This window comes from Acomys minous, assembly GCF_964271855.1.
Source record: "Acomys minous genome assembly, chromosome: 13".
NCBI lineage: Eukaryota > Metazoa > Chordata > Mammalia > Rodentia > Muridae > Acomys > Acomys minous.
Window position 1 is genome coordinate 13,657,674 of NC_140495.1, and position 27,217 is coordinate 13,684,890.

The 27,217-nt window shown below is 42.2% G+C and overlaps 1 protein-coding gene across 2 annotated transcripts in view; it reads right to left on the reverse strand.

The window, feature by feature from the left end:
• The window catches only part of SMARCC1 (SWI/SNF related BAF chromatin remodeling complex subunit C1), a 105,959-nt gene that overhangs the window by 65,604 nt on the left and 13,138 nt on the right, over nt 1–27,217 (reverse strand). For both annotated transcript variants that reach the window (XM_084751880.1, XM_084751881.1), the window contains exons 6-15: nt 23,167–23,236; nt 20,797–20,866; nt 19,162–19,237; nt 18,005–18,130; nt 13,741–13,862; nt 10,679–10,803; nt 9,139–9,198; nt 5,701–5,738; nt 3,403–3,524; nt 2,064–2,135 (exon numbers count right to left, since the gene is read on the reverse strand). In XM_084751880.1, the coding sequence (XP_084608006.1) occupies nt 2,064–2,135; nt 3,403–3,524; nt 5,701–5,738; nt 9,139–9,198; nt 10,679–10,803; nt 13,741–13,862; nt 18,005–18,130; nt 19,162–19,237; nt 20,797–20,866; nt 23,167–23,236 (881 nt within the window). The remainder of the gene's footprint in view (nt 1–2,063; nt 2,136–3,402; nt 3,525–5,700; nt 5,739–9,138; nt 9,199–10,678; nt 10,804–13,740; nt 13,863–18,004; nt 18,131–19,161; nt 19,238–20,796; nt 20,867–23,166; nt 23,237–27,217) is intronic.

Genomic DNA, 27,217 nt, shown 5'->3' on the forward strand with positions numbered 1-27,217 from the left:
ACCAGGCTGGCCTCGAACTCACAGCGATCCGCCTGCCTCTGCCTCCCGAGTGCTGGGATTAAAGGCGTGCGCCACCACGCCCGGCCTGCAGCCTTATTTGTAATAGCCAGAAACTGGAAACAACATAGATGTCACTCAACCAAAGAATGGATAAAGAATCTGTGGTACATCTTCACAATGAAATACTACTCAGCTATCAAAAAAAAAAAAACAAGGACATCATGAAAATTGCAGGCAAATGGATACAGCTAGAAAAGATCATCCTGAGTGAAGTAACCCAGACCCAAAAGGAGACACATGGTATATATTCACTTATAAGCAGATATTAGCCATATAATATAGGGTAACCATATTACAATCCACAGACCTAAAGAAGCTAATTAACAAAGACGACCCTAGAGAGGATACTTAACTCTAGAAGCTGATGAAGACAGGGAACAGGATGGGAGCCTACCACAGAGGTCCCCTGAAAGACTCCACCCAGAAGTAGATCGAAGCAGAAGCTAAGTTTTAGAGCCAAACTTTGGGCAGAGAGCAGGAAGTCTTATGGAAGAGTAGGGGAATAGAAGGACCTGGAGAGGACAGAAGTTCCACTAGAGGATCAACAGAGCCAACAAATCTGGGGCCAGGAGGGCTGGCACTGACAAGGATCATGCATGGAAAGGACCTAGGCCCCCTGCTCAGTCTCCATAGCAGTCCCCCAGTAAGGGAAGCAAGGAAGATCCCTGCTATGGACTCTGTTGCCTGCTCTTTGATCACTTCCCCTTGGCCCCAGAGAAAGAGGGTGCAGGCAGTCCTGAAGAGACATGGTAGGCTGGGGTCAGCTGATAGTGAAGAAAGGCTCCCCATCTCTAAGGACTATGGGAGGGGCATAGGGAAGAGGGAGAGGGAAACCAGGAGGAGACTAGGGAGGGGGCTATGACTAGGATGTACAAAATGAAAAAAAATTTTTTTAAATTCTTTTGATGTTAAGATGGTGTAAAAATAAGATATAAGTGGTATACACTACTTATAAATTAAAAATAAAAAGCAGTAACAACCAAGTGAGAATTGTATTGTAAGAATCAGGAATAGTGGGGAGAAGGCTCAGTCGTTAAAAGCATTTGTTGCTGGTCTAGCAGATAACTCAGGTTTGGCTCATAACCTGTAGCTCTGTAGGCCTCCATTTGTAGGTGGAGGTGAGACAACCCTCCAGGTAAGCTCAAAGCTTGGAAACAGGAGAGTGTCTCCTCCCTTCTGGGGGCAATCCACAAGACCCTAGACAAAAAAAGTGTCAAAGGCTAGCTCCTTGCAGAGACACATTTCAAAACAAACTGCACAGACTTCAGGCCAAAATGTTATCAAAAACCGGCTCTTTGAAGAAACAAGTACCAAAGCTGCCCTGGATCAATCCAGAGGCAAGCCCCAGGAGGTGTCCTGGGTATGCCTCCTACAATTTATATGCCCATGGCTTAAAACCCAGGGGTCTTGGGGGGGGGGGGGGCACACTCTCTGGTCTCTCCTTCACCCTAGCTCCCTGTCTTTGTTGGTTAGAACATTAGTTTAGTGAATTGAAACCTGGCTCTTCAACTCTCAGCTGTTTTTATGCTGACCAAGAGCCTCAGCTATCCGGCCTTTTTTTTAAAGTCCATGCCTCCCTTCCCCTGCTGGAAGAGACTCAGATTCAAGGTGTTTGTTTCATTTTAGCTAAGTGCTGGCTGCTCTGTACTCCCACAAGCTGGGAGCAGAAAGTTCCCACCATGCAGAGGAGGCCTTCTGCATGACCGGATCTCAGGACAAAGCCTTCCTCAGCTGGCCTCTGAAACTTGGCCCAGTCTCCCCACAGCCAATAGAACCCACGACACCCATCTCTGCTCTGCCTGACCAGCTCACAGAACAAGCTTCAGCCTGCTTCACTGCCGTCTATAGGACCAGCATAACCCGAGTTTCAATAGAACCAATGCCCTCTTCGGGCCTTCATTGGCACTGTAGACACATGGAACACATACTCATACAGGTAAACACTCATTTACATAAAACTAAAGCAGCGAGTCCATACTATTAACACAAAACACTGGGCTCACATTTCTGGAGTCTTGGATTTGTTTTTTCCATTAAAAAACTCAGGAAGAGCACGCCGTTCAATCACATGAATACTGAAAGAAAAGAGATAGGCAGATTGAAATTGCTTACTGAAAAAAAAAATTACATCTTAAAGTATGAGCTATGCATCACTCACTTTTCAAAGGAAAACTAATAAGCCCCCAAACTGAGTACTTCTTGCTAAAATTAGTTTCACTAAACAGCTCCTTTACATATAAGAGAAAACAGCAGGCCTTTAATCCCAGCACTCTAGGAGGCAGAGGCAGGCAGATCGCTGTGAGTTCGAGGCCAGCCTGGTCTACAAAGTGAGTCCAGGATAGCCAAGGCTAGACAGAGGAAACACTGTCTCAAAAAATCAAAAGAGAGGCGGGGGAAGAGGAAGAAGAAAAGGGAGATGGGGGGGGAAGAGTACAGTTTAAAAGATTTGTGTTTTCTACTGATAATATATACTGTAGTTTCCTATTCTCTTAACTGAAAAACTTCTGCTGGAAACAGTTCAAGTCTGTAACACCAACAATTGAGACAGTTGAGATTGACAAAAGTCTGATATTAGCATAAGGTATAACTCAAGAGACCCAGTCTCAAAACAACAAAGTCTATGTGGACAATAAAAATTATAAATTTTATTATTAGTTTTTATGACATTAAGACAATAAAAAGGCACAAAATGAAGACTTTTTTGGAAACTGAATAGCAAAAATCAGAGTAGTAAATAGAGCAACACAGTAATAAAAGTCAACCAACAGAATTTAAAAGCTGCTCACATTCCTAAAAATCAGTATGTCATATTATAGGGTGCTCAGCCATAAAGTTATTTCATTTCTACTTCATAACTGGAATCTTGCTACTGTTATGAATCATAATATAGATGCCTGATACCCTTGATACCTGATATGTGACCCTCAAAGGTGTCATGACAGACAGGTTGAGAACTACTGCATAGTGAAAAGAGGAAATACACACAAATAACAACACAGTCAGGAAGAAGAACATGCTCATAGCTGGGTGTGGTGGCGCACACCTTTAATCCCAGCACTCAGGAGGCAAAGGTAGGTGGCTCACTGTGAAGCTCATTTTGAGTTGAGGCCAGGCTAGTCTACAGAGTCCAGGACAGCCAAGGCTACACAGAGAAACTCTGTCTTAAAAAAAAAAAAAAAGGAAGAGGACGAGGACGAAGAGGAGGAGGAGGAGAAGATCACGTTTAAAAAAACTGTGCATTTTCTTTTATCAGTGAGATGGGGAAGCAGGCAGAGCGACAGGCCTGACTGGAAGTACTCCCACCCCTCAATCGCATGCTTCAGAGGGAGAAAGCCCACTCACCAATTATAATCAAACCAGGATGCGTAGCTGGGAATGATGATGTGATTAGTCTGTTCTGTCACATTGTCTTCACCTGCGTCAACTGACCGACTCGGGTCACCTTTGCTAGGATCTTCATCTTCCTATACATAACAAAAATGAAGTTCACAAGAGTCAAGTCACATACATAGTAGGTCAAACAAAAGAAGATAGTGGATCCAGTTTGAGGGACTAAGAAAGCAATTCTCAAGCATAAACATTTCTTACTTCTAAAGGTAAACATGGTGAACTGATAACATTTTATTTTTCCTTTATGCTTTTTTTTTTTTTTTTGGGAGACAGGGCATCTCTGTGCGGCCTTAGCTGTCCTGGACTCACTTTGTAGACCAGGCTAGCCTCAAACTTACAGCGATCCACCTGCCTCTGTCTCTACTGTCTCGCTTATCTTTAAGCTTCTGTGCTGGACGGGCAATTAGGTCTGTGGATTCAAACGTCTCCGCTCCTCCATCCCCCAGAACCAGACTGCAGGTTCCCACTGCTGCTTCCTCACTAGGATCTGCTGTAGGTGGCAGGGATCTGAAATCAGGTATTATTGCCTAAGAAGCAGGGACTTCACGAACTAAGCCATCTCAGCTATGAAGTGTTTTTCTACTAGAATTATTTTTAGTCTACATTCTTTCATAGACTCTAATTCTTAACCTTAATTTGACAAAAACTTCCTAAGCCATACTACTTAACATGAAGATCTGTTGCCGGTACATATCTCTGTATTTCTTAGGATAAATTGTATGGGTTGGTGAGAAGGCTCAGTGAGTAAGGGGGCTTGGCTTGTATCTAAGTCTGGTAGCCTGAGTTCAATCCCCAGGAGCAACAGTAACAAGTTGCCCTCTGCCTCCATTATGTAAGCTACAGCATGTGTGCTCACATGCATGCACAAACAAACAAGTATGTTATGACCAATTTTAAAAGGATTAAATTTTTAAGGCAGTGGTGTCTCACACCCTTAACCCCAGCAATCAGAAAGCAGAGACAGGTGGATCTCTGAGTTTAAGGTTAGCTTGATCTACAGAGTTCCACGACAGCCAGGGTTGTCTGTCACAGAGAAACCAGTCTCCAAAAACCTAATAAAATGAATAAATAAATAAGAGAATGAAATCTGATATAAACGCAGAGAGCATTGCCTGGTATTTAAATGCTAGAAAATATAAAAGTAAATCTTCACAAAAATAAAATTAAAAGTTGACAAAGGTTAAAGCATGATAAGCAATTTACCTTACCTGTAATCTATATTACACCTCTACCAACAGAAAGGTGAAAAAAAAGTCAGGGCAAAGTATGGTACACTACTAATCTGAGTTGACAGGCACACCAACAACAATGCAGTCAACTATCATTACCACTTTGCAAATAGGAAGCATAGAACTGGAAATTATAACCTATGATGGTAATCCTTGAGAAAGGCTAAGGTTCTTCTCAATAAAATTTTTGATTAAGAAATAGAACAAAACCGGGCATGGTGGCACACGCCTTTAATCCCAGCACTCGGGAGGCAAAGGCAGGTGGATTGCTGTGAGTTCGAAGCCAGCCTGGTCTACAAAGCGAGTCCAGGACAGCCAAGGCTACACAGAGAAACCCTGTCTCAAAAAAACCAAAAATAGAACAAGCTGGGTGGTAGCAGTACTCAGGAAACAGACAGGTAGATCACTATGAGTTCGAGGGCAGCCTAGTCTACAAAGCGAGTCCAGGACAGCCAGGGCTACACAGAAAGACCCTGTCCCCAGAACAAAACAACAACCAACAGAAATAGAACTATTCTCAGAGAGTACAAAAAAGAAAATTAATTGGATGTGGTAGCTAATGACTGCAATCTTAGTATCCTGAAAGAAAGATGGCCCTGAGGTTCAAGGCCAATGCTAACTGGACAATAGTTTGACACTCTGAAAAAAAAAGGCAAGCTAGGTATAGTAGTGTATGTACATGGTTTCAACTACTAAAGAGACCAAGACAGCACAGTTACTTAAAATGCAAGTATCAGGCCACCTGAACAAAAAATTGAGCCCCTGTCAGAAAAAGGACTGGACTATGGACCAGGTATGGACTATGCTTAGCCAATACGTATACAAGCCACTTGGTTATAATCCCCATTATCACATGAATCTGGCACGAGAAAAGCAGTGGCCAGGGGGAATGGGCTAGAGGATCAATAGTTCAAGGACATCCTCAGACACAAGCCAGCTTGACACCCATCTAAACTCTGTCTCTGCCCAGTGACTGTGACTAAAAGACACTTGGCTCACACAGGCCTAAACGAACTTTTACCTTTCCTCCTGCTGTAACTGCTTCTTCGTCTTGCTCATCTGCAAAATCAAAACAAGTTCAGTATGATCTGATTTATACAAAATCTGTACATTCTGCAAAACTGATACTAGAAAGAGAAAAATAAAATAGATGATTGCTAAAACAAATTCACAACAACAAAGTGATCATTTTACACAAACACATGGAGATGGAAGGTCATACCAACTTCTAAACAAATGAAGAGTGGGTTATTAATTTCTACCAGTTATCTTAATCACAATAGAGATCATTTGGTAATGAGATCTTGGTAAGAGAGTTGAATGAAAAACTAGTCTCGTAAGAATGAGTAAAGCAAAAATGGTTTTGTGGATTCCAGGGAAAAAATAGAGTAAATGTATTAGTGACTAAATGAGGCATAGCAGCAAAGGTATCCAAGCTCAGCAGTACAGAGGAGGCGGGAAGACCCCACATTGGAAGCCAGTCTGGGCTACACAGTAAGATTTCAACTTAAAAAAAAAAGCACATGAACTCTAAGGCCTGTGTGCTGATTAGAAAAGAACAAGAAAAAACTATATATAATGCAATTAGGGAAACAAAGAAGACCTAGATTCAGTTGCCAGCACTCAGATGGTGGCTGACATGCCCTTTTCTAAGCTCTATGGGCACTGCACACACATGGTTCATATCAATACATGCATTCAAAATATTCATCAACAAAAAACAAGAACTTAAAACTTTTTAAAAAAGATTTATTTATTTATTATATATACAGTCTTCTGCCTGCTTGTACACCTGCACACCAGAAGACACCAGATATCATAGATGGTTGTGAGTCAGCATGTGGTCGCTGGAAACTGAACTCAGGACCTCTGGAAGAGCAGCCAGTGCTCTTAACCTCTGAGTTATCTCTCCAGCCCAAGAACTTAAATTTTTTTAAAATATTTTATTTAATTTTAACTTATGTGCATTGGTGTAAGATGTCGGCGTTACAGACAGTTGTTAAGTGCCATGTGGGTGCTGGGAATTGAACCCGGGTCCTTTGGAACCACTTAGCCACTGAGCCATCTCTCCAGCCCCCAAGAACTTAATTTTTAAAATGATTTTAAACTAAGCCAGGAAGTGATGGCGCACGTCTTTAATCGCAGCACTTGGAAGTCAGAGGCAGGCAGATCTCTGAGTCCAAGGACAACCTAGACTGCAGAACATGAACAGTGGTGCAATCAGAAATGAAATCATAAAAATGTATAAACAATAAAAGGTTAAAGAAAATCCCACAGAACTATCTGATATAGCCAGGCATGGCAGCTCATGGCTCTAACCACAGCAGTTAAAAGGCAGAAGCTGGCCAATCTCTTGTGAGTACAACTCTAGTCTACAAAATGAAGTCTTAATCACTCAAGGCCAACCGTGAGTTGAGACCCTATCACAAAAACCAAACAACAAGAAAGAGGCACATGCCTTTAATGCCATCACTTAGGAGACAGAAGCAGGAGGATCTCTGGTTGCCAGGTTAACCTGGTCCAGAGAGCTAGGTCCAGGACAGCCAAGACCAAAGAGAGAAATCCGGGGGTTGCGGGGAGTGGGGGCTGGGGGTGGGGTGGGGGGAGAGTTGATGTCATACAACAAATTAGTAAACATAAAACAAAATGCAAATACACACATCACGCAAGTCTCTGAAGCATGTCCCATACATAATAGACACTTTAACAACAGTGCACAGTGACAACGTGAATCAATGATGATGAACACAAGACAGATCCCAACATGAGCTACATCATTTAGTATTAGAATACCTAGAAAGAGCCTACTGAAACACTCTACTCTCCATTTAAAATGAGAAAAAATTATTCTCATCAAATCATATTATTAGTAAAACAGAGCTAAGAGGGTTTAACAGTGAAGTGTGTGACTACTACATACATGATATTAAGGCAGTACAAAATGGACACCACTGATCTACAACAAGTTACCAGATGCTGGCATTAGTAAGTATGTTATGAAAAGTAAAACAAGAAAAAAGACGAGAGAAAAGTATGGCCCTTGTTCTAAGCTGACAGCCTGCCATCAACTATACATTATTTCTAACAAGTGATTAGTAACACATAGGTAAAAACCAACAAGATGAGACAGGCATGGTGGCACAGGCCTTTAATCTCAGCACTCAGGAGCAGACGAAGGTGGATCTCTGTGAGTTCGAGAACAGCCTGGTCTACAAAGTGAGTCCAGGACAGGAAAGGCTACACAGAGAAACCCTGTCTCCAAAAAAAAAAAAAAAAAAGCAGAAGCAAAACAAAAACAAATAAAAACCACAAAAACAAAAACCCACCCAAGTTATAAATAACAAATTACCATCCTTGTTTAGCAAAAATTCACAGTGAAGAGAAGAGTCACTTTTATAATCCTCCACACTGCCCATGCAACAAGGAGAAATAAAAGTTTACTTATAAACTAGCAGTTCTTTTTCTGGAACTTCAGTCAGTAATTATCAGTAATGAAAGAGAAAAATAAATATATGTAAGGTATAAATAACAGTTAAGATCTGATAATAAAGCCGGGCGTGGTGGTGCATGCCTTTAATCCAAGGCACTCGGGAGGCAGAGGCAAGCGGATCGCTGTGAGTTCAAGGCCAGCCTGGTCTACAAAGTGAGTCCAGGACAGCCAAGGCTACACAGAGAAACCTTGTCTCGAAAAACAAAAACAAATCTGATAACATCAAAATAAAGTAGAAATACTTTTAAGGCAATCTATTTATCTTTGATAATGTGCTGTCAACAGACATTAAAATAGAACCATGCAGAAATATGCACCACTGTGGCATAAGCCAAAAAAATATAACACGAGTGAATGAAATGAAAATGTTAAAAAAGTGTTGAAAGAGGCTGGAGAGGTGGCTGTCACATTCAAGATCAATTCCTGGAATTCTACTGTGTAAGGATGGTAGAATCCCAATTTGTGGCCCTCTGCCTGCACACATGAACTACAGCATTTGTACCTGCACTCACGTAGTATGCACAAAAACTAATAACTTTACATTTTGCTCAAAGAGGATGGCGTTGGGGGAGCTAAGGTCCTTTAGCCCAGGATGGGCAAGAACTCAACATGTAGTTCGAAGCTGCCCTCAAACTCACCATGAATGAGTATTATGAATATTCCTCTAGTAATGCAATCATCTGCACAACCCAACAAAAGTTCATTATTTTCATTAGAATGATTTCTCTAAAACTCAGATGATAACTATTTTCAAGTGAAAGTAAGCTATTGCCAAGTTTATATGAGTTTGTGAGAAACGACATGCACTGTCAGGTGCAGGTCATGGTAGGAAAATAAAAGATGACAGAACAGAAGGCAGCCGGTTAATCTTGAAGAGCAGTAAACAAAGCAAATGAAAGGAAAGTAACAATCTGAAATAAATAAGGCGTTGACACAGTTGAAAGAGAAATCATGTTATGGCTTCCTTACCTAGATCTGCCACGGTGCCTCCTTTAACGGGTGTGTTTTCGCTATCTTTCTTTGGGTTTACTAAAAGGGGAAACCAGTAGAATCATGTGTTAGAGGACAGATAGCGACACTGACTTTAAGATTATACTGCAAGGAGCTAGAGGTGGCTAAGCAGGCAGGGCAAGGGGACTGGTGAAACTGGGCCCCCATGGCATGTGTGGTACATACATGCAGACAAAACCACCATTAACATGAAATAAATAAAACTAAAGACAACAACATGATACAACATGATCAAAACACACATGCTTATCATTACAAGCCCAGGGTTGTCCAATACTCACCTTTATGTAAAAAGGTCAGGACGCAAAACTACCAGGCACGTTGTATAACTAATCACTCAATTAGCAATATATTCCTATTTTACAAATGTGGAAAAGCTATATTGTCAACATATGGTGGAATGCCTGTCTTTCCCCAAAATTTTTGTGCATTAGACATTAGAAATATCTGTTTTTTCACACTACTGGCTTTCTCTTAAAAAAAAAAAAAAAGGGAGAGATGATACTGAAACTGAACATGTGAGCATCATTTGCACAAGGTAATCAATCACTCCTCCACTGAACTATTATTTTCAACTGTGTATTTTATTTTTATTTCTTTAGTTTTCAAAAACAGCAATGTAGACCTGGTTTACCTCAAACTCATGGTCCTCCTGCTTAAGCCTCCTAAAGGCTTGAATTATCTATTGGTTGACACCACTACACAGAGGACAGTTTTAAATGTATGTGCCCATTTGAATGGTATGTTTTTTCAATTAAAAAAAAACACAAAGAGGGCTGGAGAGATGGCTCAGAGGTTAAGAGCACTCACTGTTCGTCCTTTCAAAGGTCCTGAGTTCAATTCCCAGCAACCACATGGTGGCTTATAACCATCTATAATGAGATTTGGTGCCCTCTTCTGACATGTAGGCACACACGGGGGCAGAATACTGTATAAATAATAAATGAATAAATCTTTAAAAAAAAAAAAAGATACACAAACAACAAAAATGACCAATAAATAAAATGAGAAACTGAGAACTTTTTAAAACTTTTAGGAGAAAATCTATTCACATTTGAAAGTGAAGAATTATGTGGTACGCAGGGCTGGAGAGATGGCTCAGAGGGTAAGAGCACTGCCTGTTCTTCCAAAGGACCTGAGTTCAATTCCCAGTAACCACATGATGACTCACAACCATCTATAATAAGATCTGGTGCCCTCTTTATATACTGTATAAATAATAAATAAATCTTTTAAAAAATTACATGGTACAGGCAGGGTAGCACAAGCCTTTAATCCTAGCATTTAGGAGGTGGAGACAGATGCAGACAGATCTCTGAGTTCCAGGGTAGCCTGGGTCTACATGTGATTTCTAGAACATGCAGGGCTATATAGACATGCTATGACAAAAACCTAAAACAAGCAAACAAACAAAAGAACTGTAAACCCAGAGCATGACATTACGCATCTTACGGAGAAATGGCAATCAACACTTAGTTTCATGCAGAAGAGCACTAACCATTCTTAGGGAGGACCACTTCCTCAATATTTGGTACAGGTGTTGGGTCTTCCATGTCCTTGGTAAGATCTTCTTGCTCATCTTCTTCTTTCTGACTTCTACGCTTGCCATAAAGGCTAGCTTGTCTAATACATACAAGGCAGAAAAGGGAAATTATAGAACTTTTAGCAGAATGGATGATCTAAATTAATATTTGTAATTACAAAAGAAAACACTTTTAAAAACAAGAAATAATCACATAAATTAGATACCTAATTCAAGTAACACCAAATGAGCCCCAAACTCTAAGTGATTAGTGTCAGCACCAGCACGGTCATTGCACTCTGCCTACGCTGAGTATGAATTAGTACAATAAAAGAACACCTGCTAGGGCAGCGCAGCACTCTCGGCCTATACATGATAAACTAACTGGATAAGTTTGGAAGACACAGACAGCTGTATTTCTTGAGGTAACATTGGAGTATTAAAAACTAAAAAGTCCTCATATTCCTTATGAAAACTGCCATGGCTCTTTCTCTGAGAAAATATCATTAGGAAAACTAAAAATACACTGGAGAATTAAAATAAAGAATGGAAGAATTTCCCTATATTGAGGAATTATACAAAGGACAGAATCACTACCTAATTCATATGTGATACAAACAAAAAAGCATTACACATCAGGGTGTAGTGGCATGTTACTGTAACTGAAGCACTTAGGATGCTGAGCAGGAGTCTATATTTTGAGCTCCCTCACAGCCAGCCTAAGAAACATGAGAAGAACATCTCAACCAACACATACACATACAAATTAACAAAGTACCAAGAAAAACCCACACAGTAATGGAGCACATCTTTAATGCCAGCACTCTGGAGGCAAAGGTAGGTGGATCTATGTGAGTTCGAAGCCAGCCTGGTCTACAGAGTGAAATCCAGGACAGGAAAGGCTACACAGAAAAACTGTGTCTGGAAAAAACAAAACAAATACCAAGAAAATACATGACAGGAAAAGAAAGGAGCACGGAAGAGAGCTGCTTACTAGCTTGCTCAACCAACTTTCTTATCCCACCCAGGACCACCACCAGTCAATGGGTGGTGCCACATAGTGAGTTAAGCCCTGGCACATCAATCATAAAACAAGGAAGTACACCACAGGCTTCTTATAGGGCTAGCTGTTAGGGGCTCCCCCTCTCTCCCTCCCTCTGTCCCTCCCTGAGGGCTACTGGGATTACAGGCATGTGCTACCATACTCAGCTAGAGGCATTTTGTTAATTGAGGTTTCTTCTTTTCAAATGACTCTAGCTTGTGCCATGCAGAGGCAGATTGTGAGTATGGCCAGCCTATTTACATAGTGAGGCCCAGAACAGACAGGACTATATAGAGACCCTGCCTCAAAATAAAACAAACATAACAAAGCAGGATGGGCTACGCGGTAGTGGCACACTGCCTTTTAGCACTCAGGAGGAAGAGGCACAGTTTGAGGGGAGTCTGATCTACACAGCTCCAGGACAGCCAGGTCTGCATGAGAAACCAGTCCAGAAAAACGAAACCAGGTCTGGAGAGATGGCTCCGCAGTTCAGAGCACTGTCTGCACTTTCAGAGGGCCTGAGTTCAATTCTCAGCAACTACATGGTGGCTCACAATCATCTATAGTGAGATCTGGTGCCTCTTCTAGTGTGCAGGCACACATGCAGGCAGAGTACCGTGTGCATAATAAATAAATGATTTTAAAAATTTTTAAAGAAAAACAAAAAGACACACAAACAAAACATGTGTGTTAAAGCAGACAAGTCTGAAAGTATCAAATACCTATTAATAATAACTGAATTAGCAAATATTAGCTGTACTTTAGTATATACTTCCTGTACTGTATAAAGTACTATATTACCAGTATATTCAATTAGAAATCTACAATATCACTCAGACAAGACTGTTAGGCATGCTGTTAGTTTTGTGAGAACATCCAACAGCTCAACAATTACAGGTTCTAACTCTTGTATCAATTTAATCAGAAACGGGAGGTGGTCAAATCCAAGAGGCAGTAATTCCGCTGTCTCAGGTTGCGCTCTGAGGAAACATGCTTTGTAAATAGCCTAGTCTCAACCTTTAGCTGTACTCTCACCATTGCCTCTCACGTGCCAAGATAACAGGCATATGCCAGCATGCAGGGCTCAGGGCATGATTTCTAAAGCTCCAATGTGTACACAACAATGACAAAGACTGTCCTCAAGGTGCCCCTGTATACATAAAACTCCTGTCAATATTATCTAATCAAACTGGCAAGACAGCTCCTTCGGTAACGGTACCTGGCCGACAACCAGTTCACTCTGAGACCCAACCTCATGGTAGAAAGTGAGAAGAGTCCCCCATAGCTGTCTTAGCACCTCCACACCCAAACAAAAAGGAACAATTTTGGGGGGAGGAGGTCTGAGACAGGCTTTCTCTGTGTAGCCCTGGCTGTCCTGGTCTCACTCTGTAGACCAGGCTGGCCATCAAACACACAGAGACCCACCTGCCTCTGCCTCCCAAGAGCTGGGATTAAAGGCGCGCATCACCAAGCCTGGTGTAACAATTTTTAATTTAATAATAAAAACAAGTTAAAGCCAGGCGTGGTGGCGCACGCCTTTAATCCCAGCACTTGGGAGGCAGAGGCAGGCGGATCGCTGTGAGTTCGAGGCCAGCCTGATCTATAAAGTGAGTCCAGGATGGCCAAGGCTACACAGAGAAACCTTGTCTCGGGGGGGGGGGGGGGGGGGGGGGGGGGACAAAAAAAAAAAGTTAAAAAGACAAGCTGCCCCCCCCCAAAAAAGACGCCAAAGTCAAAGGGATGACTGTTGTTTGGCAAACTATCCAACATGAATATAAAACCTAGGAAGGCCCTTCAAATTTTCTCACTGAGTTCCCCCACCCCATCCCCATTTTCAAGACAGGGTTTCTCTGTGTAGCCCTGGCTGTCCTGGACTCACTTTGTAAACCAGGCTCACAGAAATCCCCCCACCTGTGCCTCCCAAGTGCTGAGATTACAGGCATGTGCCATGTCTGGCGACTCTCACGCTGACTTCTGGTCATGGAACACATCTTACCCTTTCTTCCCGCTCTTCTTCCGGGATTCTGTGGGTGTGGGAGGAGGAGGAGAAGGGGAATGCTTCCTCTTGCGAGCACTGGCTGATGCTTTTCTATCTCTCCTCTCTGGACTTCTGACTGGCTAGGAAGAAGTAAATGAAAATAAGTATCAGGCAAATTTAGTCAATTCCTCAGTTTCTACAAACCCATGTCCACAGTGACTTTCCACACAGCACCAAATCTCCTAAGTCACAGCACATGAAGCCACAACATGAAGCACCAGATACCAGCAATGAGGAAATACTCCTGACCTCTAAGGCCAGCAGTCTCAACATCTGAGCTGTAACCCCTTTGGGGGACTAATGACCCTTTCACAGGAGTTGCCTAAGACCTGTAGAAATACAGATAAATTTATATTACAATTCATAACAGTAGCAAAACTAGAGTTATGAAGTAGCAACAAAATAATTTTACTGTGTGGGTCACCACAAAATGAACTGAATTAAAGGTCCAAAGCATAAGGAAGGTTGAAACTGAGTATCTCAGGTGACTCACTGAAACTGAAGTGCTAACGATAATTCCACTTATACTTAAAATATATGACAATAGAGCTAGGTGTGGTGGCTCAATCCGGTAATCCCAGCACTCCAGAGGCAGAGGTAGGCAGATCGCTGTGAGTTTGAGGCCAACCTTGTCTACAGAGCGAGTCTTACGGCTACATGGAGAAAGTCTGTCTCAAAAAAGCGAAAGAGGCCCGGAGAGAGGGCCCAGAGGTTTAGAGCACCAGCTGCTTTTCCAAAGCCCCTGAGTTCAATTCCCAACAACCACATGGTGGCTCATAACCATCTATAATGAGATCTGGCGCCCTCTTCTGGCATGTAGGTGTACATACCGATACAACATTGTATACATAACAAATAATTAAAATTTTAAAAAAGAAAAGAAAAACTGAAAGGGGGAAAAGGCTACAAGATATAGTCAAACCCGAAAAACAAAAACCATTATTGCTCAACCTTCGTGCTCTCAGACAGGAAAGCATTTCAGTAACTACTAATACACGCTACTGAACTAAAAAACTGAGGTCAAATTATCCTGTCAAAAGTGTCATTTATAAAATAAGTCTCATAGACAGAAGTGGTGGTGCATGCCTTTAATCCTGGCACTTAGGAGGCAGAGCCAAGAGAATCTCTGAGTTCGAGCCCAGCCTGGTCTATAGAGTGAGTTCCAGGACAGCCAAGGGCTACCTAGAGAAACACTATCTTGAAATAACAAAACCCAAATATTTAAAAATTTAAAATAAATAAAATCTTATAATACATATGTGACAAAGATGTGTTGGTACTAAGCTCACAAGTATGAAAACATGAAATCTCTCCATTTTCAGTTAGTGGTTTATCATATACACATACATATATTCATAAATATGAATACCAAAGAAAATATAAAACAAAAAAGAGCAAGCCAAGCATTTATAATCCCAGCACTAGGAAGGCTGAGGTTGGGATTGCCAATTCAGTCAATTCAGTCAACAAGAGCTACATACTAAGTTATAGACTACATGGCAGACTTGTAAGACAATAAAATAAAACAGAAAGGAAATTAAAAAACAAAGCAAATCTACCTGTCACAAATGAAAACAATCTTAGAATCACAGGCTTGTTTACTGGACTGGCACAAACCCTTAACAGTTACAAAAGGCTCTCTTCTGGGCACCGAGTCTTCCTTTTTTTTTTTTTTAAAAAAAAAAAGACAGGGTCTCCCTGGCCACATGTCTGCCCTTGATGACCTTCCAACTTTAAAAGACAACACTTTGTTTTATAGCAAATTCGTATCTCAACTCAGCTGCTCTCCAAACTCTCCAAACTGGGGCTTCTCAGCAACCTCTTTGCTACATACTACCTTTAACTTGGTGGGGTTTTGTTGTTGTTGTTGTTGTTTTGTTTTTGGAGACAGGGTCTCTCTGTGTTAGCCTTGGTTGTCCTAGACTTGCTTTGTAGACTAGGCTGGCCTTGAACTCACAGCGATCCGTCTGCCTCTGCCTCCCAAGTGCTGGGATTAAAGGCGTCGGCCACCACGGCCTGCCCAAGTCTTACATTAGTGACACATAGACCACAAGTTGTGAGGTTTTCTTTCTAGAGACAAGGTCTGACTATGTAACTATGGCTAGCTTGAAATTGCTATGCAGACCCATCTGGCCTCCAACCCACAAAGAACTATCTGCCTGTCTGTCCCTCCTCAGTGCTGGGAATCAAGACACACACCACCATTCCTGGCACAAATTGTGCTTTTTGTGGAATCATGAGTGAATAGCCAGAAACCTGAAGTTCATTAAAAAAAAAAAAAAAAGCTTATACAGGTTATACACAGACAGTTATGTGGGGTTTTTTTTGGGGGGGGGGTGGTTGGTTTGGTTTTTCGAGAGATCTGGACTTTCCATGTAGAAGAAGCTGGCTTTGAACTCACACTAATCCACCTGCCTCAGCTTCCCACGTGCTGGGATTAAAGGCGTGTACTATCACACCTGTCGCCAGAAAGTATTTTTAAAGATGCATTTATTATGTACACAATGTTCTGATCCATGTAAACTTGCACACCAGAAGAGGACAGCAGATCTCCTAGAGCCACCATGTGGTTGCTGGGAGTTGAACTCAGGACCTTTGGAAGAACGACCAATACTCTTAACCTCTGAGCCCTCTCTCCAGCTCCCTGAAGTTCATTTAATCAAAATTGTTTTAGGTTCACATATGAAGTCATAGGTTTCACTGTACTGTTTTCATATAAATAAGGACTTAGGCATAAGAAGAAGAAGAAGAAGAGGAGGAAGAGGAGGAGGAGGAGGAAGAAGAGGAAGAGGAAGAGGAAGAGGAAGAGGAAGAAGAAGAAGAAGAAGAAGAAGAAGAAGAAGAAGAAGAAGAAGAAGAAGAAGAAGAAGAAGAAGTGTTACTTGCTGAATTTCCTATTCTCAGAAAGCACAGCAGTACTTATTGCCAGTATTTTGTGGTATCGTGTTTGCACTGAAGTTATAAAAATATATTAAATAAAGACTGTGGTTTTCCTAAGGAAAACTGTTAGATAAGTTAAGCTATCATGTGACATTATTTTAAAATGTGAAAGTTGCTGCCTGGCACAGGTGCACCACTGTGCATGTCTATATTCCCAGGATTCTGGGAAGCAGAGGCAGGTGGCTCTCTGAGCTCGAGGCCAGCCTGGTCTACAGAGTGAGTCCAGGACATTCAAAGACACACAGAGAAACCCTGTCTCAAAACAAAACAAAACAAAAACAACAAATAGATAGGCAGACAGACAGATATAAAAAATGTGAAAGTTACTATTACTTGGTTATAAATTTTTAAATGCATTTAAAAATTAAAACATAGGTCAGTACCCACATGGCAGCTGACATCTGTTTGTATCTCCAGTTTTGGGGGACCCAGCACCTGCACACAGACACACATAAAGGCAAAACACCAATGCACATAAAACAAAAAATAATTTAAAAACAAAAGTTAGGGGTTAGAGAGATAGTATAGCAGTGAAGAGCACTAACTGCTTTTTCAGAGGCCCTGGGTTTGGTTCCCAGCAGATACATGGCAGCTCACAACTGTCTGCAACTCCAAGATCTGACATCCTCACACAGACATACATTCAGGCAAAACACCAATGTACATAAAATGAAGGTAAATAAATTATTATTATTTTTTAAAAGAGCAGGGCTAGTGAGTTGGCACAGCAGTGAAGAACACTGGCTGCTAGAGGTTTGATTTCGGCACACAAAATGGCTTCAAAGCTGCAGTTGCAGAGGACAGCACATCCTCTTCTGCATCCAGACACCATGCATTCACACATACACATAACACCCATGTAAATTTAAAAACATAAAACTTGTATGTATTGAACAAAATAAGCTGTAGAATTACCACCTGACCTGACCCGTTTCCATTTTAATGACTCACTAGGATGCCCAGTCCTGCTTCCTGGTAAGTATCGCGTCACTCAGTAAATTGTAGAAGTACATTCTAGGTGACGCTTTTTGCTGAGTATGTGGCAGTTTTTAAAGAAAGAAAACAGCCAGGCGGTGGTGGCACACGCCTTTAATCCCAGCACTTGGGAGACAGAGGCAGGCGGATCGCTGTGAGTTCGAGGCCAGCCTGGTCTACAAAGGGAGTGAGTCTAGGACCTCCAAGGTTACACAGAGAAAACTTGTCTCAAAAAACCAAAAAGAAAACAGTAAGACCATGAAAGCAAAGGCCACCAGTGGTCAAGAAACAGTGCCAAGTAAAATACCTCTTCATTCTTTGTTGAAATTCGCTGACGAAAACTCACTGGCTTCCTGTTCTCATCCACTTCATAATCTTCTTCATTCATCCATTCATTGAAAACATCAGTGTCCAAAATCCATTTTACATGAACCTAAAACCACATCAAACGGGCACAATTATGACTTGGCTCTAGAAAATGTCCTCTTCTTAGTCATACCTAAAGGTACAGATGGAGAGAGGGCAGGCACGAAGTGCTTCATTGCCGTGAACTAAGAGCCACAAACGAGAAATCACAACAATAAAGGCTTCCTAGAACACTGGAAATAAGCTGGATACGGCAGCCAATAGAAGACAGGATGAGCTTCTGTTTCAGGACCTTTCCCTGGGGAGACAAATGTCTGCCTCTCTCAGTAGGACATCAACAACAAATTATGATTCCACCAAACTCCAACGTGGGGAACCAAAGAGTTTATTGGGCCTACGTAGAGCATGGGTGACCCCCCCCCCCAAAAAAAAACTGTATCACCAAAAGGTCTCCTCCCAACATGAGTACAACATAGCTGTAAAAATAAAGTTGCCCCTCTATTAATTGTCCAGTCTGTATCTACAGTTCCTAAGGTCATGTGCAAGTAGGCCAGCGTTACATACAGAAATTCAGGAAACACAAAAAGAGCAGCCAGAACCTAGGTGAGGGTGCAGTGAGCCCCCCACCTCACACCTAAAGGCCTCTGCCGAGGGTGGTGAAAGGCATCTGCAGGGGGAAACTGATGTTGACAACAAAGACAATAACCTTGGGGGGGGGGGGGTGCCAAGCATAGCAGGCACAAAATACTGAAAGTGCCGGAAAGAGCAGAACGTACATTCTGGAAACTAATTCTAGTTCCTATGCATTTTTAGATACTGGTTTGTTTGTTTGTTTTTGGTTTTTCGAGACAGGGTCTCTCTGTGTAGCCGTGGCTGTCCTGGACTGCTCTGTAGACCAGGCTGGCCTTGAACTCACAGCGATCTGCCTGCCTCAAGATACTGTTTTTCTTTCTTTTAAAAAAAAAAAAACTTTTGTTTATTATTTAAGATACTGTTTTTCAAATCAAGATTTTGGTTTTGTTTTGGTCAAGATGGGATTTCTCTATGTAGTCATGGCTGTACTCAAACTTTTTTTTTTTTTTTTTACAAAACCATTACCTTCCATGGCTTTTCAGGAATGGGGGGATCTTCAATTTCAGCATCAACATCATTACTGTGGATCCAAGTATCATAGCTATAAAGCAAATTAAAAAACAAATGAACAAACAAACCAAATTAGAGGCAAGATCTACTAATTAGAAAGAGTACTCAAACTGGCCTTGAACTCAAGAGCTCCGCCTGCCTCTGCCTCCTGAGTGCTGGAATTAAAGGTATGTGCCACCACTTTTTTAAAAAAGCTTAATTTTATTGTAGCTATCAGAAAGTGAGTTTGTGCTTTGAAACATTTTGATTGAGCCTCAACAAAACTTATTGCCACCTTATTTACAGGCCAATCCTGAAGCATTTTGTCAACTGAAGCTCCCTTATTTCGGATGGCCTTAGTTTGTGTCATATTATTTTTAAAAATAGAAAGGGGGGGCTCAGTGGTCAAGAATACACACTGCTCTCATGAGCTTTAGTTCAGAGTCATTGGAAAATCTGGAGTTATAGAATGTTGTGCTTACTTTTTGAAAAGATAATTCTGACTGGGCAGCATCTGGCTCGAATCTTTATTGATAAAATTGAGCTATTGAGATCTTGTTAAAAACCATGCATCACCACACCTGGATGACATGAATCTTTCTACCAGAGCATGTAGAACTGCCTAGGTGAGGAGAAGAGCCTAAGGACCCCAACCACAACATGATGGAAAAGAAATTTTATCAGCACATATTATACACTTGTGTTAGAATATCAACCTGGGGGGCTGGAGAGATGGCTCAGCACTGTCTGCTCTTCCAGAGGTCCTGAGTTCAATTCCCAGCACCCACATGGTGACTCACAACCATCTATAATGTAATATGATGCCCTCTTCTGGCCTGCAGGTAAATAAATATTTTTTTAAAAGGCATTTCATAAACATATATGTACTTAAATGGTTTTGTTTGTTTGTTTTGGGGTTTTTTTGTTGTTCTTTTTGTTGTTGTTTTGAGACAGGGTTTCTCTGTATAGCACTGGCAGTCCTGGACTTGCTTTGTAGACTAGGCTGGCTTCAAACTCACAGAGATCCACCTGCCTGCCTCCTGAGTGCTGGGATTACAGGCCTGTGGCCACCACACCTGGCTTTAAATGTTAGTAAGTAAAACAATGAAACTGGCTCAGTGGTGAAGCACTTACTCCTTAGCATGTGTAAAGACTTGAACTAAATCCCTCATCCACCCCTCAAAACGGAGAGACAGAACACTAAAAGAAAGAGAATGAAGGAAACAGGCCTAGCGGTGCATGTTTTTAATTCCAGCACTGGGGGACAGTAGCAGATAGAGCTGTAAGCTTGAAGCCAGGCAGGCCTAGTAAGCAGCAGGAGAGCCTGGACTACACAGTGAGAATCTGTTTAAAATGAAAAAGAACAGAAACATTATAGGCATATATAATCCCAGCACTCCGGAGGCAGAGGCAGCTAGATCGCAGTGAGTTCAAGGCCAGCCTGGTCTACAAAGTGAGTCCAGGGCAGCCAAGGCTACACAGAGAGACCCCGTCTGTAAAAACAAACAAAGAGAGAGATGGGAATGGTAACGGACCTCACCCTCACGTGCTGGAGGCATACACTGTTTACCAAGAGCAGCATAAGCAGTTGGAATGACAGGTTAGAATTACCTATCTGGGTAGAAGCCCCAGTGCACCAGCATCTGCTTGTCCCTCCTCATCACTGGCCTCAGCCATTCCTCTGAAAGAAGAAAATAAATAAGTCAAAATATGAATAGAATTCATTTGATTTGTAAAACATGTAATTTTATGTGTCTGTGTCACCTATATCACATATGTATACCACATATGTCCAGGAGCCAAGAGGTGTCAGCATGCCCTGATGGTATACTTGTAGGTGCTGGGAACTAAAGCCTTCTTTTGTGTAAGAGCAGGTTAAGTATTCCAAATTTTAAGTTTCGAAACTGAAAGTCACTTGTTTGATTAAAGTTACATTCTGGAGCTGGGGTGATAGCCTGTCAGTAAAGTGATGACCACCAAATCTTGAGGACCAAGTTCAGATGACAACATGCAGTTAACGAGCTGGGAGGCTACAGAGCTGGCTCAGCAGTGAGAGCACGTGCTGAATTTGCAAATAACCCAGGCTCAATTCCCAGCACCCATAAGATGGCTCACACCATCCATAAACCCAGTTCAAAGGAAGACAACGGGCTTGCACAACGCACACATATGTGCATGCAGGCAAAACATTCATACATAGTAAGTAAATAAATAAATCTAACCTTAAAAGTAATAATTTTAAAGTGAGCATGGTAGTGTGTGTGTGTGTGTCTCCACTCTGAAGCTCACTAGTTAGCTAGTCTTGCCAACTAAATGAGGAGCTGTAAGTTCATGAAGAAAATCTGATTGAAAAATGTGAAGGGTGGGGTGGGGCACGCCTTTAATCACAGCACTCGGAAGGCAGAGGCAGGCGGATCGCTGTGAGTTCAAGGACAGCCTGGTGTAAAAAGTGAGTCTACGACAGCTGTGACTACACAGAGAAAGCCTGTCTTGGAAAACAAAAACAAAAAACAAAAATAATGTGAAGGGGCTAAAGTGGGAGAAAGGAACAACACAATACTTCAGTTCCCAGCATTCACACCAGGCAGCTCACACCCCATGTAATGCCAGCTCTTGGGAACCTAACGCCTTCTTCTTACCTCTGAAAGGACCTGTATTCACATGAACAGTTACAAATAAATCTTAAGGGCTGGGTGGTGGTGACAAACACCTTTAATCCCAGCACTTCAAAACAGAGGCAGGTGGATCTCAGTTGGAGGCCAGCCTTGTCTACAGAGTTAGTTCTAGGACTGCCAATAGTAGCCCCTATCTCAAAAAATAAATGAAATTAATTAATTAATTAAATGAACTATAAATAAAAAAAAAAAAAAAAAAGGAAGCAGAAGATCAACAAACTCAGTGCTGGCTGGGCATGGTGGTGCCGGACTTTAGTCCCAGCACTGGGGACGCAGAGGCAGGCATGAGTTCGAGGCCAGCCTGGCCTACAAAGGGAGTCCAAGACAGCCAAGGCTACACAGTGAAACTCTGTCTCAAAAACAACAATAACAACAACAAAAACACAACACTGTGACACAAGGGTTCCCACATATATAGACATAACACAGCAAATTTAAACACAGATATTTTAAGAAACTAGGGATGAGGGACAATAGCTGGTGATGTAGCTCAGTGGGTAATGGGCCTAGGCCCATACAACACAACATGTTCTCAGCATTCAGGAGCCGAAAGCATGAAAGTCTCAAGTTTAATGTATTTGTGGCTATACAGAAAGTTCAAGGCCAGCATGAGTCACATAAAACTAGTCTATTCAACTAGTAGCTTCTTACGGGACTCTATGACAGTCAATAAATAAGCACCTGCCTCAGATATCCCTGTATTTGTAGCAATTCACAGCAAACATCAACAGAGTTAATAAATAATGGATACTAAAATCACCAGATAATAATTGCTACATTAAAAGAAAAAAAAATCTAACTGGTTGAAACACTGAACAACACAAGTTAAGTCTCACTTTTTTTTTTTTTTTTGGTTTTTCGAGACAGGGTTTCTCTGTGTAGCCTTGGCTGGCCTCGAACTCACAGCGATCCGCCTGTCTCTGCCTCCCAAGTGCTGGGACTAAAGGCGTGCGCCACCACCGCCCAGCTTAAGTCTCACTTTCTAAAGGAATCAAGTGATCTACTCTCAGACCAACTCATGGCAGGCAACTGATACATTAGACAAAACAGAGGACTCTGATGCCAGCCCTGGTGATACACACATTTAATCCCAGCACTTGGGAGGCAGAGGCAGGCAGGTTTGAGGCCAGCCTGGTGTACAAAGTGAGTCGAGGGCAGCCAAGGCTACACAGAGAAACCCTGTCTTGAAAAACCAAAAACACAAAAAACAACAACAAAGAGGACTATATTTGGGTGAAGGCGTATTTATTTAGCCATTTCAGTACGATGTATGCACTGAAGAGGTCACAGCCAACAGCTAACTTACCGTCCTCTTGTGCGGAAGGATAAGGATAAACATGGTGGGAAGCTTTTGACTTCTCCTCAGTAAATGTCCCCTGCAAAGCAAAGAAGCAAGTAACTAAAGCAAACAGAAGCAAAGTATTAGACTCTAGATGCAAATTCTCTAATAACTATAAAAGCATTCATTTTTAAAATAAATTTTAGTCAAGCAAAGGGATAATATTAACAACAGAAAAAATTCTTTCTACATATACAAGTAAGGACTGAATACTCTTTATCCAAAATGCTTGGTACCTCAAGTGTTTCAAATTTCTGAATTTTTAAGACTTGGGAATATCTGTATAGACTTTATCAACTATCATTAACCACAAATCAAGATATTCTCCAAAAACCAAACTTGTTGAGGACTATGTTAGCATTCAAAATGTAATAAATGTCTTTATCACTGTGGTGGTTTGAAGAGGTTTGGCCCCTATGGACTCATGTGTTTGAATGCTTGGCCCATGGGAGGTGTGACCTTACTGAAGGAAGTATGTCGCTATGGGGTAGGCTCTGAGGTCTCCTAGTACTCAAGCTACCCCCAGTGGGGAATGGGACCCTGCTGCTGCCTGTGGATCAAGATGCAGAATGGGGCTGACCCTAGCTGAGACTCCCAGCAGCAGCGATATGGAATCTGAAGTTGCCATCCCCTATAGCCAGGTGGGACTTCCAGTGGAGGGAGGACACGAACCCACCAATAAAACCTTCAACCCAAAATTTGTCCTGCTACAAATATAGGGATAAAGATAGAACAGAGTTTGAGGAATGGCTAACCAATGACTGGCCCAATGTGAGATCCACCTGACAGAAAGAGACAATTCCTGACACTATTAATAATACTCTGCAAGGCTAGGAACTTAGCATAGCTATCTTCTGAGAGGCTTCATCCAGCAGCTGATGGTAACAGATGCAGAAACCTACAATCAACCAATAGGTGCAGCTCCAGGAGTCTTGTAGAAGAGTTGGAGCAAAGATTGAGGGCACCAGAGGGTCAAGGACACCACAAGATCTACAAAGTCAACTAACCTGGGCCCATGGGGGACACAGAGATTGAGCCACCAATCAAAGAGCGTGCATGGGCTGGACCTAGGCCCCTTACACACATGGAGCAGATGTGTAGCTTGTTCTTCATATGGGTCCCCTAACAACTGGAGCGGTGGCTGTCTGACTCTGCTGCCTGCCTTTGGATCCCTCTCCCATAGCTGGGCTGCCTTGTATGGCCTCAGTGGGAAAGGATGCACTTAGTCCTTGATGTGCCAGGTGGGTTGGTACCCATGAGGGTGCTCCACCCCTCTGAGAAGGGAAGGAAGGAATGAAGGGTGTGTGAGGGTGGGACTACGAGGAGGGCGGGGGCTAGGATCAGGCTGTAAAGTGACTGTATAAATAAATTAATGGGGGAAATGTAGAATTCTTGGCTCCTCTTGCACCAAGACTGCCTGCTCAATGTCATGCTTCCCACCATGACAATGGACTGAATCTCTGAAACTGTAAGCCAGCCCCAGTTAAATGTTTGCCTTTGTAAGAGTTACCACAGCAGGAGGATCACTGTGAGTTCGAGGCCAGCCTGGTCTACAAAGAGAGTCCAGGGCAGCCAAGGCTACACAAGGAACCCTGTCTCGAAAAAACCAAAAAAAATTAAAAAAGAGATTCCTTGGTCATGGTGTCTCTTCTCAGCAATAAAACCCAAACCTGGAGCATTCCTCAATTTCTTAAAATTATTTCAAAACCATCATAAAAAATGAGCATGGGAATCTCACAATGTAAGAGTAATTATGAGGCATATTCGCAAAAAATTTTAGCCAGACCTCTAAGCTGAGAGCTTGGGAAACAGGAAGCTACAAAACTGAAGGTCATCCTCTAACATAGTGAGTTTGAAGCTTGTCTGAAGTTTTGTGTTTTGGTTTTGTTGTGTGTGTGTGTGTGTGTGTGTGTGTGTGTGTGTGTGTGTGTATGTTTCGAGACTGGGTTTCTCTGTGTAGCCTTGGCTGTCCTGGACTTGCTTTGGAGACCAGGCTGGCCTTGAACTCAAAGCGATCCGGCTGCCTGTCTCCGGAGTGCTGGGATTAAAGGCGTGTGCCACCACCGCCTGGCTGAAGCTTGTCTAAAGTACTTGAGCTTGTCTCACAAAAACAAAAAAACAAAAACAAAAAGCCCCAAGTTTCAAGTATGTAAGCTATGCTGGCCTCAAAATCTTGACCCTTTGCCTTAACTGACATTTTGACAAAACTGGGGCTACATCATGGGAAACCTCAATTACCCACAGTGTACATTATCTATGCTGCTGTCACTTTACATCACTGTTGGAAAACTACTATAAAAAATTAAGGTTAAAATATGGCTAGGCCAAAGACTACTAAATGCATCTAGAGAATGCACTCAAAGCCATTTAGACTAATGACTGGTTGTTGAGAACACATGAACAAGAGAACATCCAGCATTCAGTTTTAAGTAGCAACTCAAGGCATCTGAGTACTGGGATTAAAAGTGTGTGCCTAAAATAGCTACTGCCTCATAAACTATGGACTTCAGAATCACTGGACTACTGCAATATATGTCTGAATGGACATCAGAAAGGTGGGAAAGAGTATCACCATCCAGGAAGTGTGAGCTAACGTACAACAGCGTATTGAGACTCTTGGCCTGTGGAGCCTGTGATCCCTGCACTGAAGCCTCAGCTCTGTGCTCTTTTTAATGACACAGCATGTGGTCTGTGAAGTGGAATGCTGCAGACTATCTGATCCTATTGTGAACCCTGAGACTGTGAACTGAAAAATGTTTATTATATAGCAAGACTCTGCTTCATTAGAAAAAAAATTTTAGGGTGGCTGAAGAGATGTCTCAGAGGTTAAGAGCACTGTGTTTTCTTCCAAACGTCATTAGTTCAATTTCCAGAAACCACATGGAGGCTCACAAGCATCTATAATGAGATCTGGTGCCCTCTTCTGGTATACAGGCACACATGCAGGCAGAGTACTATATACATAATAGATTGCTTTTTTTTTTTTTTTAATGTTTCTTGTTTGGCCTGGCTCAGTCCTAACACACACCCTTAATCAGTAATTATGGTGTGGTTTAGCCTACCCTAGCACACATCTTATATCCAAGAACACTCTGTACACAGGATTTAATAAAGTTAACCCTACGTCAGAAGGCGGAGAAAAAAAAAAAAACAGCTGACAAGGATTAAAGAGTAGGAGGAACTTTAAGTTGAAAGGCATTTAAGACATAATGGATAAAAAGGATTTTTGAGCCTTGAGCTAGCAAGCCTTTGGCCCTGGGTTTCTTTCTTCCTTCCTTTCTTTTCTTTCTTTCCTTGTTTTTTTTTCCCTACTGGGCTGTCAGCTGAGCTAGTCAACTTTTTGGGCTTTTTCCTCTAAGAGGTAAGCTGAGTAGGAAGGTTAGTTGGGTGCTTTCTCTGCCCCTTTGAGCTAACAGGTTTTCACCCTAGCATCTAGCTCTTGAGCCTTCTTTGGTAAAATCAAAGTTAGGATTTTCATTTCAAAATTTAAAAAATCACATTTTATTTTATGTTTACTGGTGCTTTGCTAGCATGCCCAGCTGTATACCAGCAGAGTGCCTGGTGCCCAGGGAGGTCAGAACAGGGTGTTGGATACCCTACAACTGAAGAAACAGAAGCTTGGGAGCCGCCATGTGAGTGCTAGGAGTCAACCTGGGGTCCTCAGGAAGACCCGCTCGTGCTCTTAACCTGAGCCACTGTTCTAGCCTCATGACTTCTTTTTTCCCAGACAGGGTTTCTCTGTGTAGCCCTGGCTATCCTTCCCTCCTTTTTAGACCAGGCTGGCCTTGAACTCACGGAGATCCACCTGCCTCTGCCTCACGAGTGCAGGAACTAAGGTGTGCACCACTGTGCTGGCTGACTTTTTTAAAAAGATTATTTATAGGGGGCTGGAGAGGTGGTTCAGTGATTAAGAGCACTGGCTGCTCTTCCAAAGGACCCAGATTCAGTTCCCAGCACCCACATGGCGGCTCCCACCTGTCTGTAGCTCCAGTTCCAGGAGATCTGACAACTTCACACA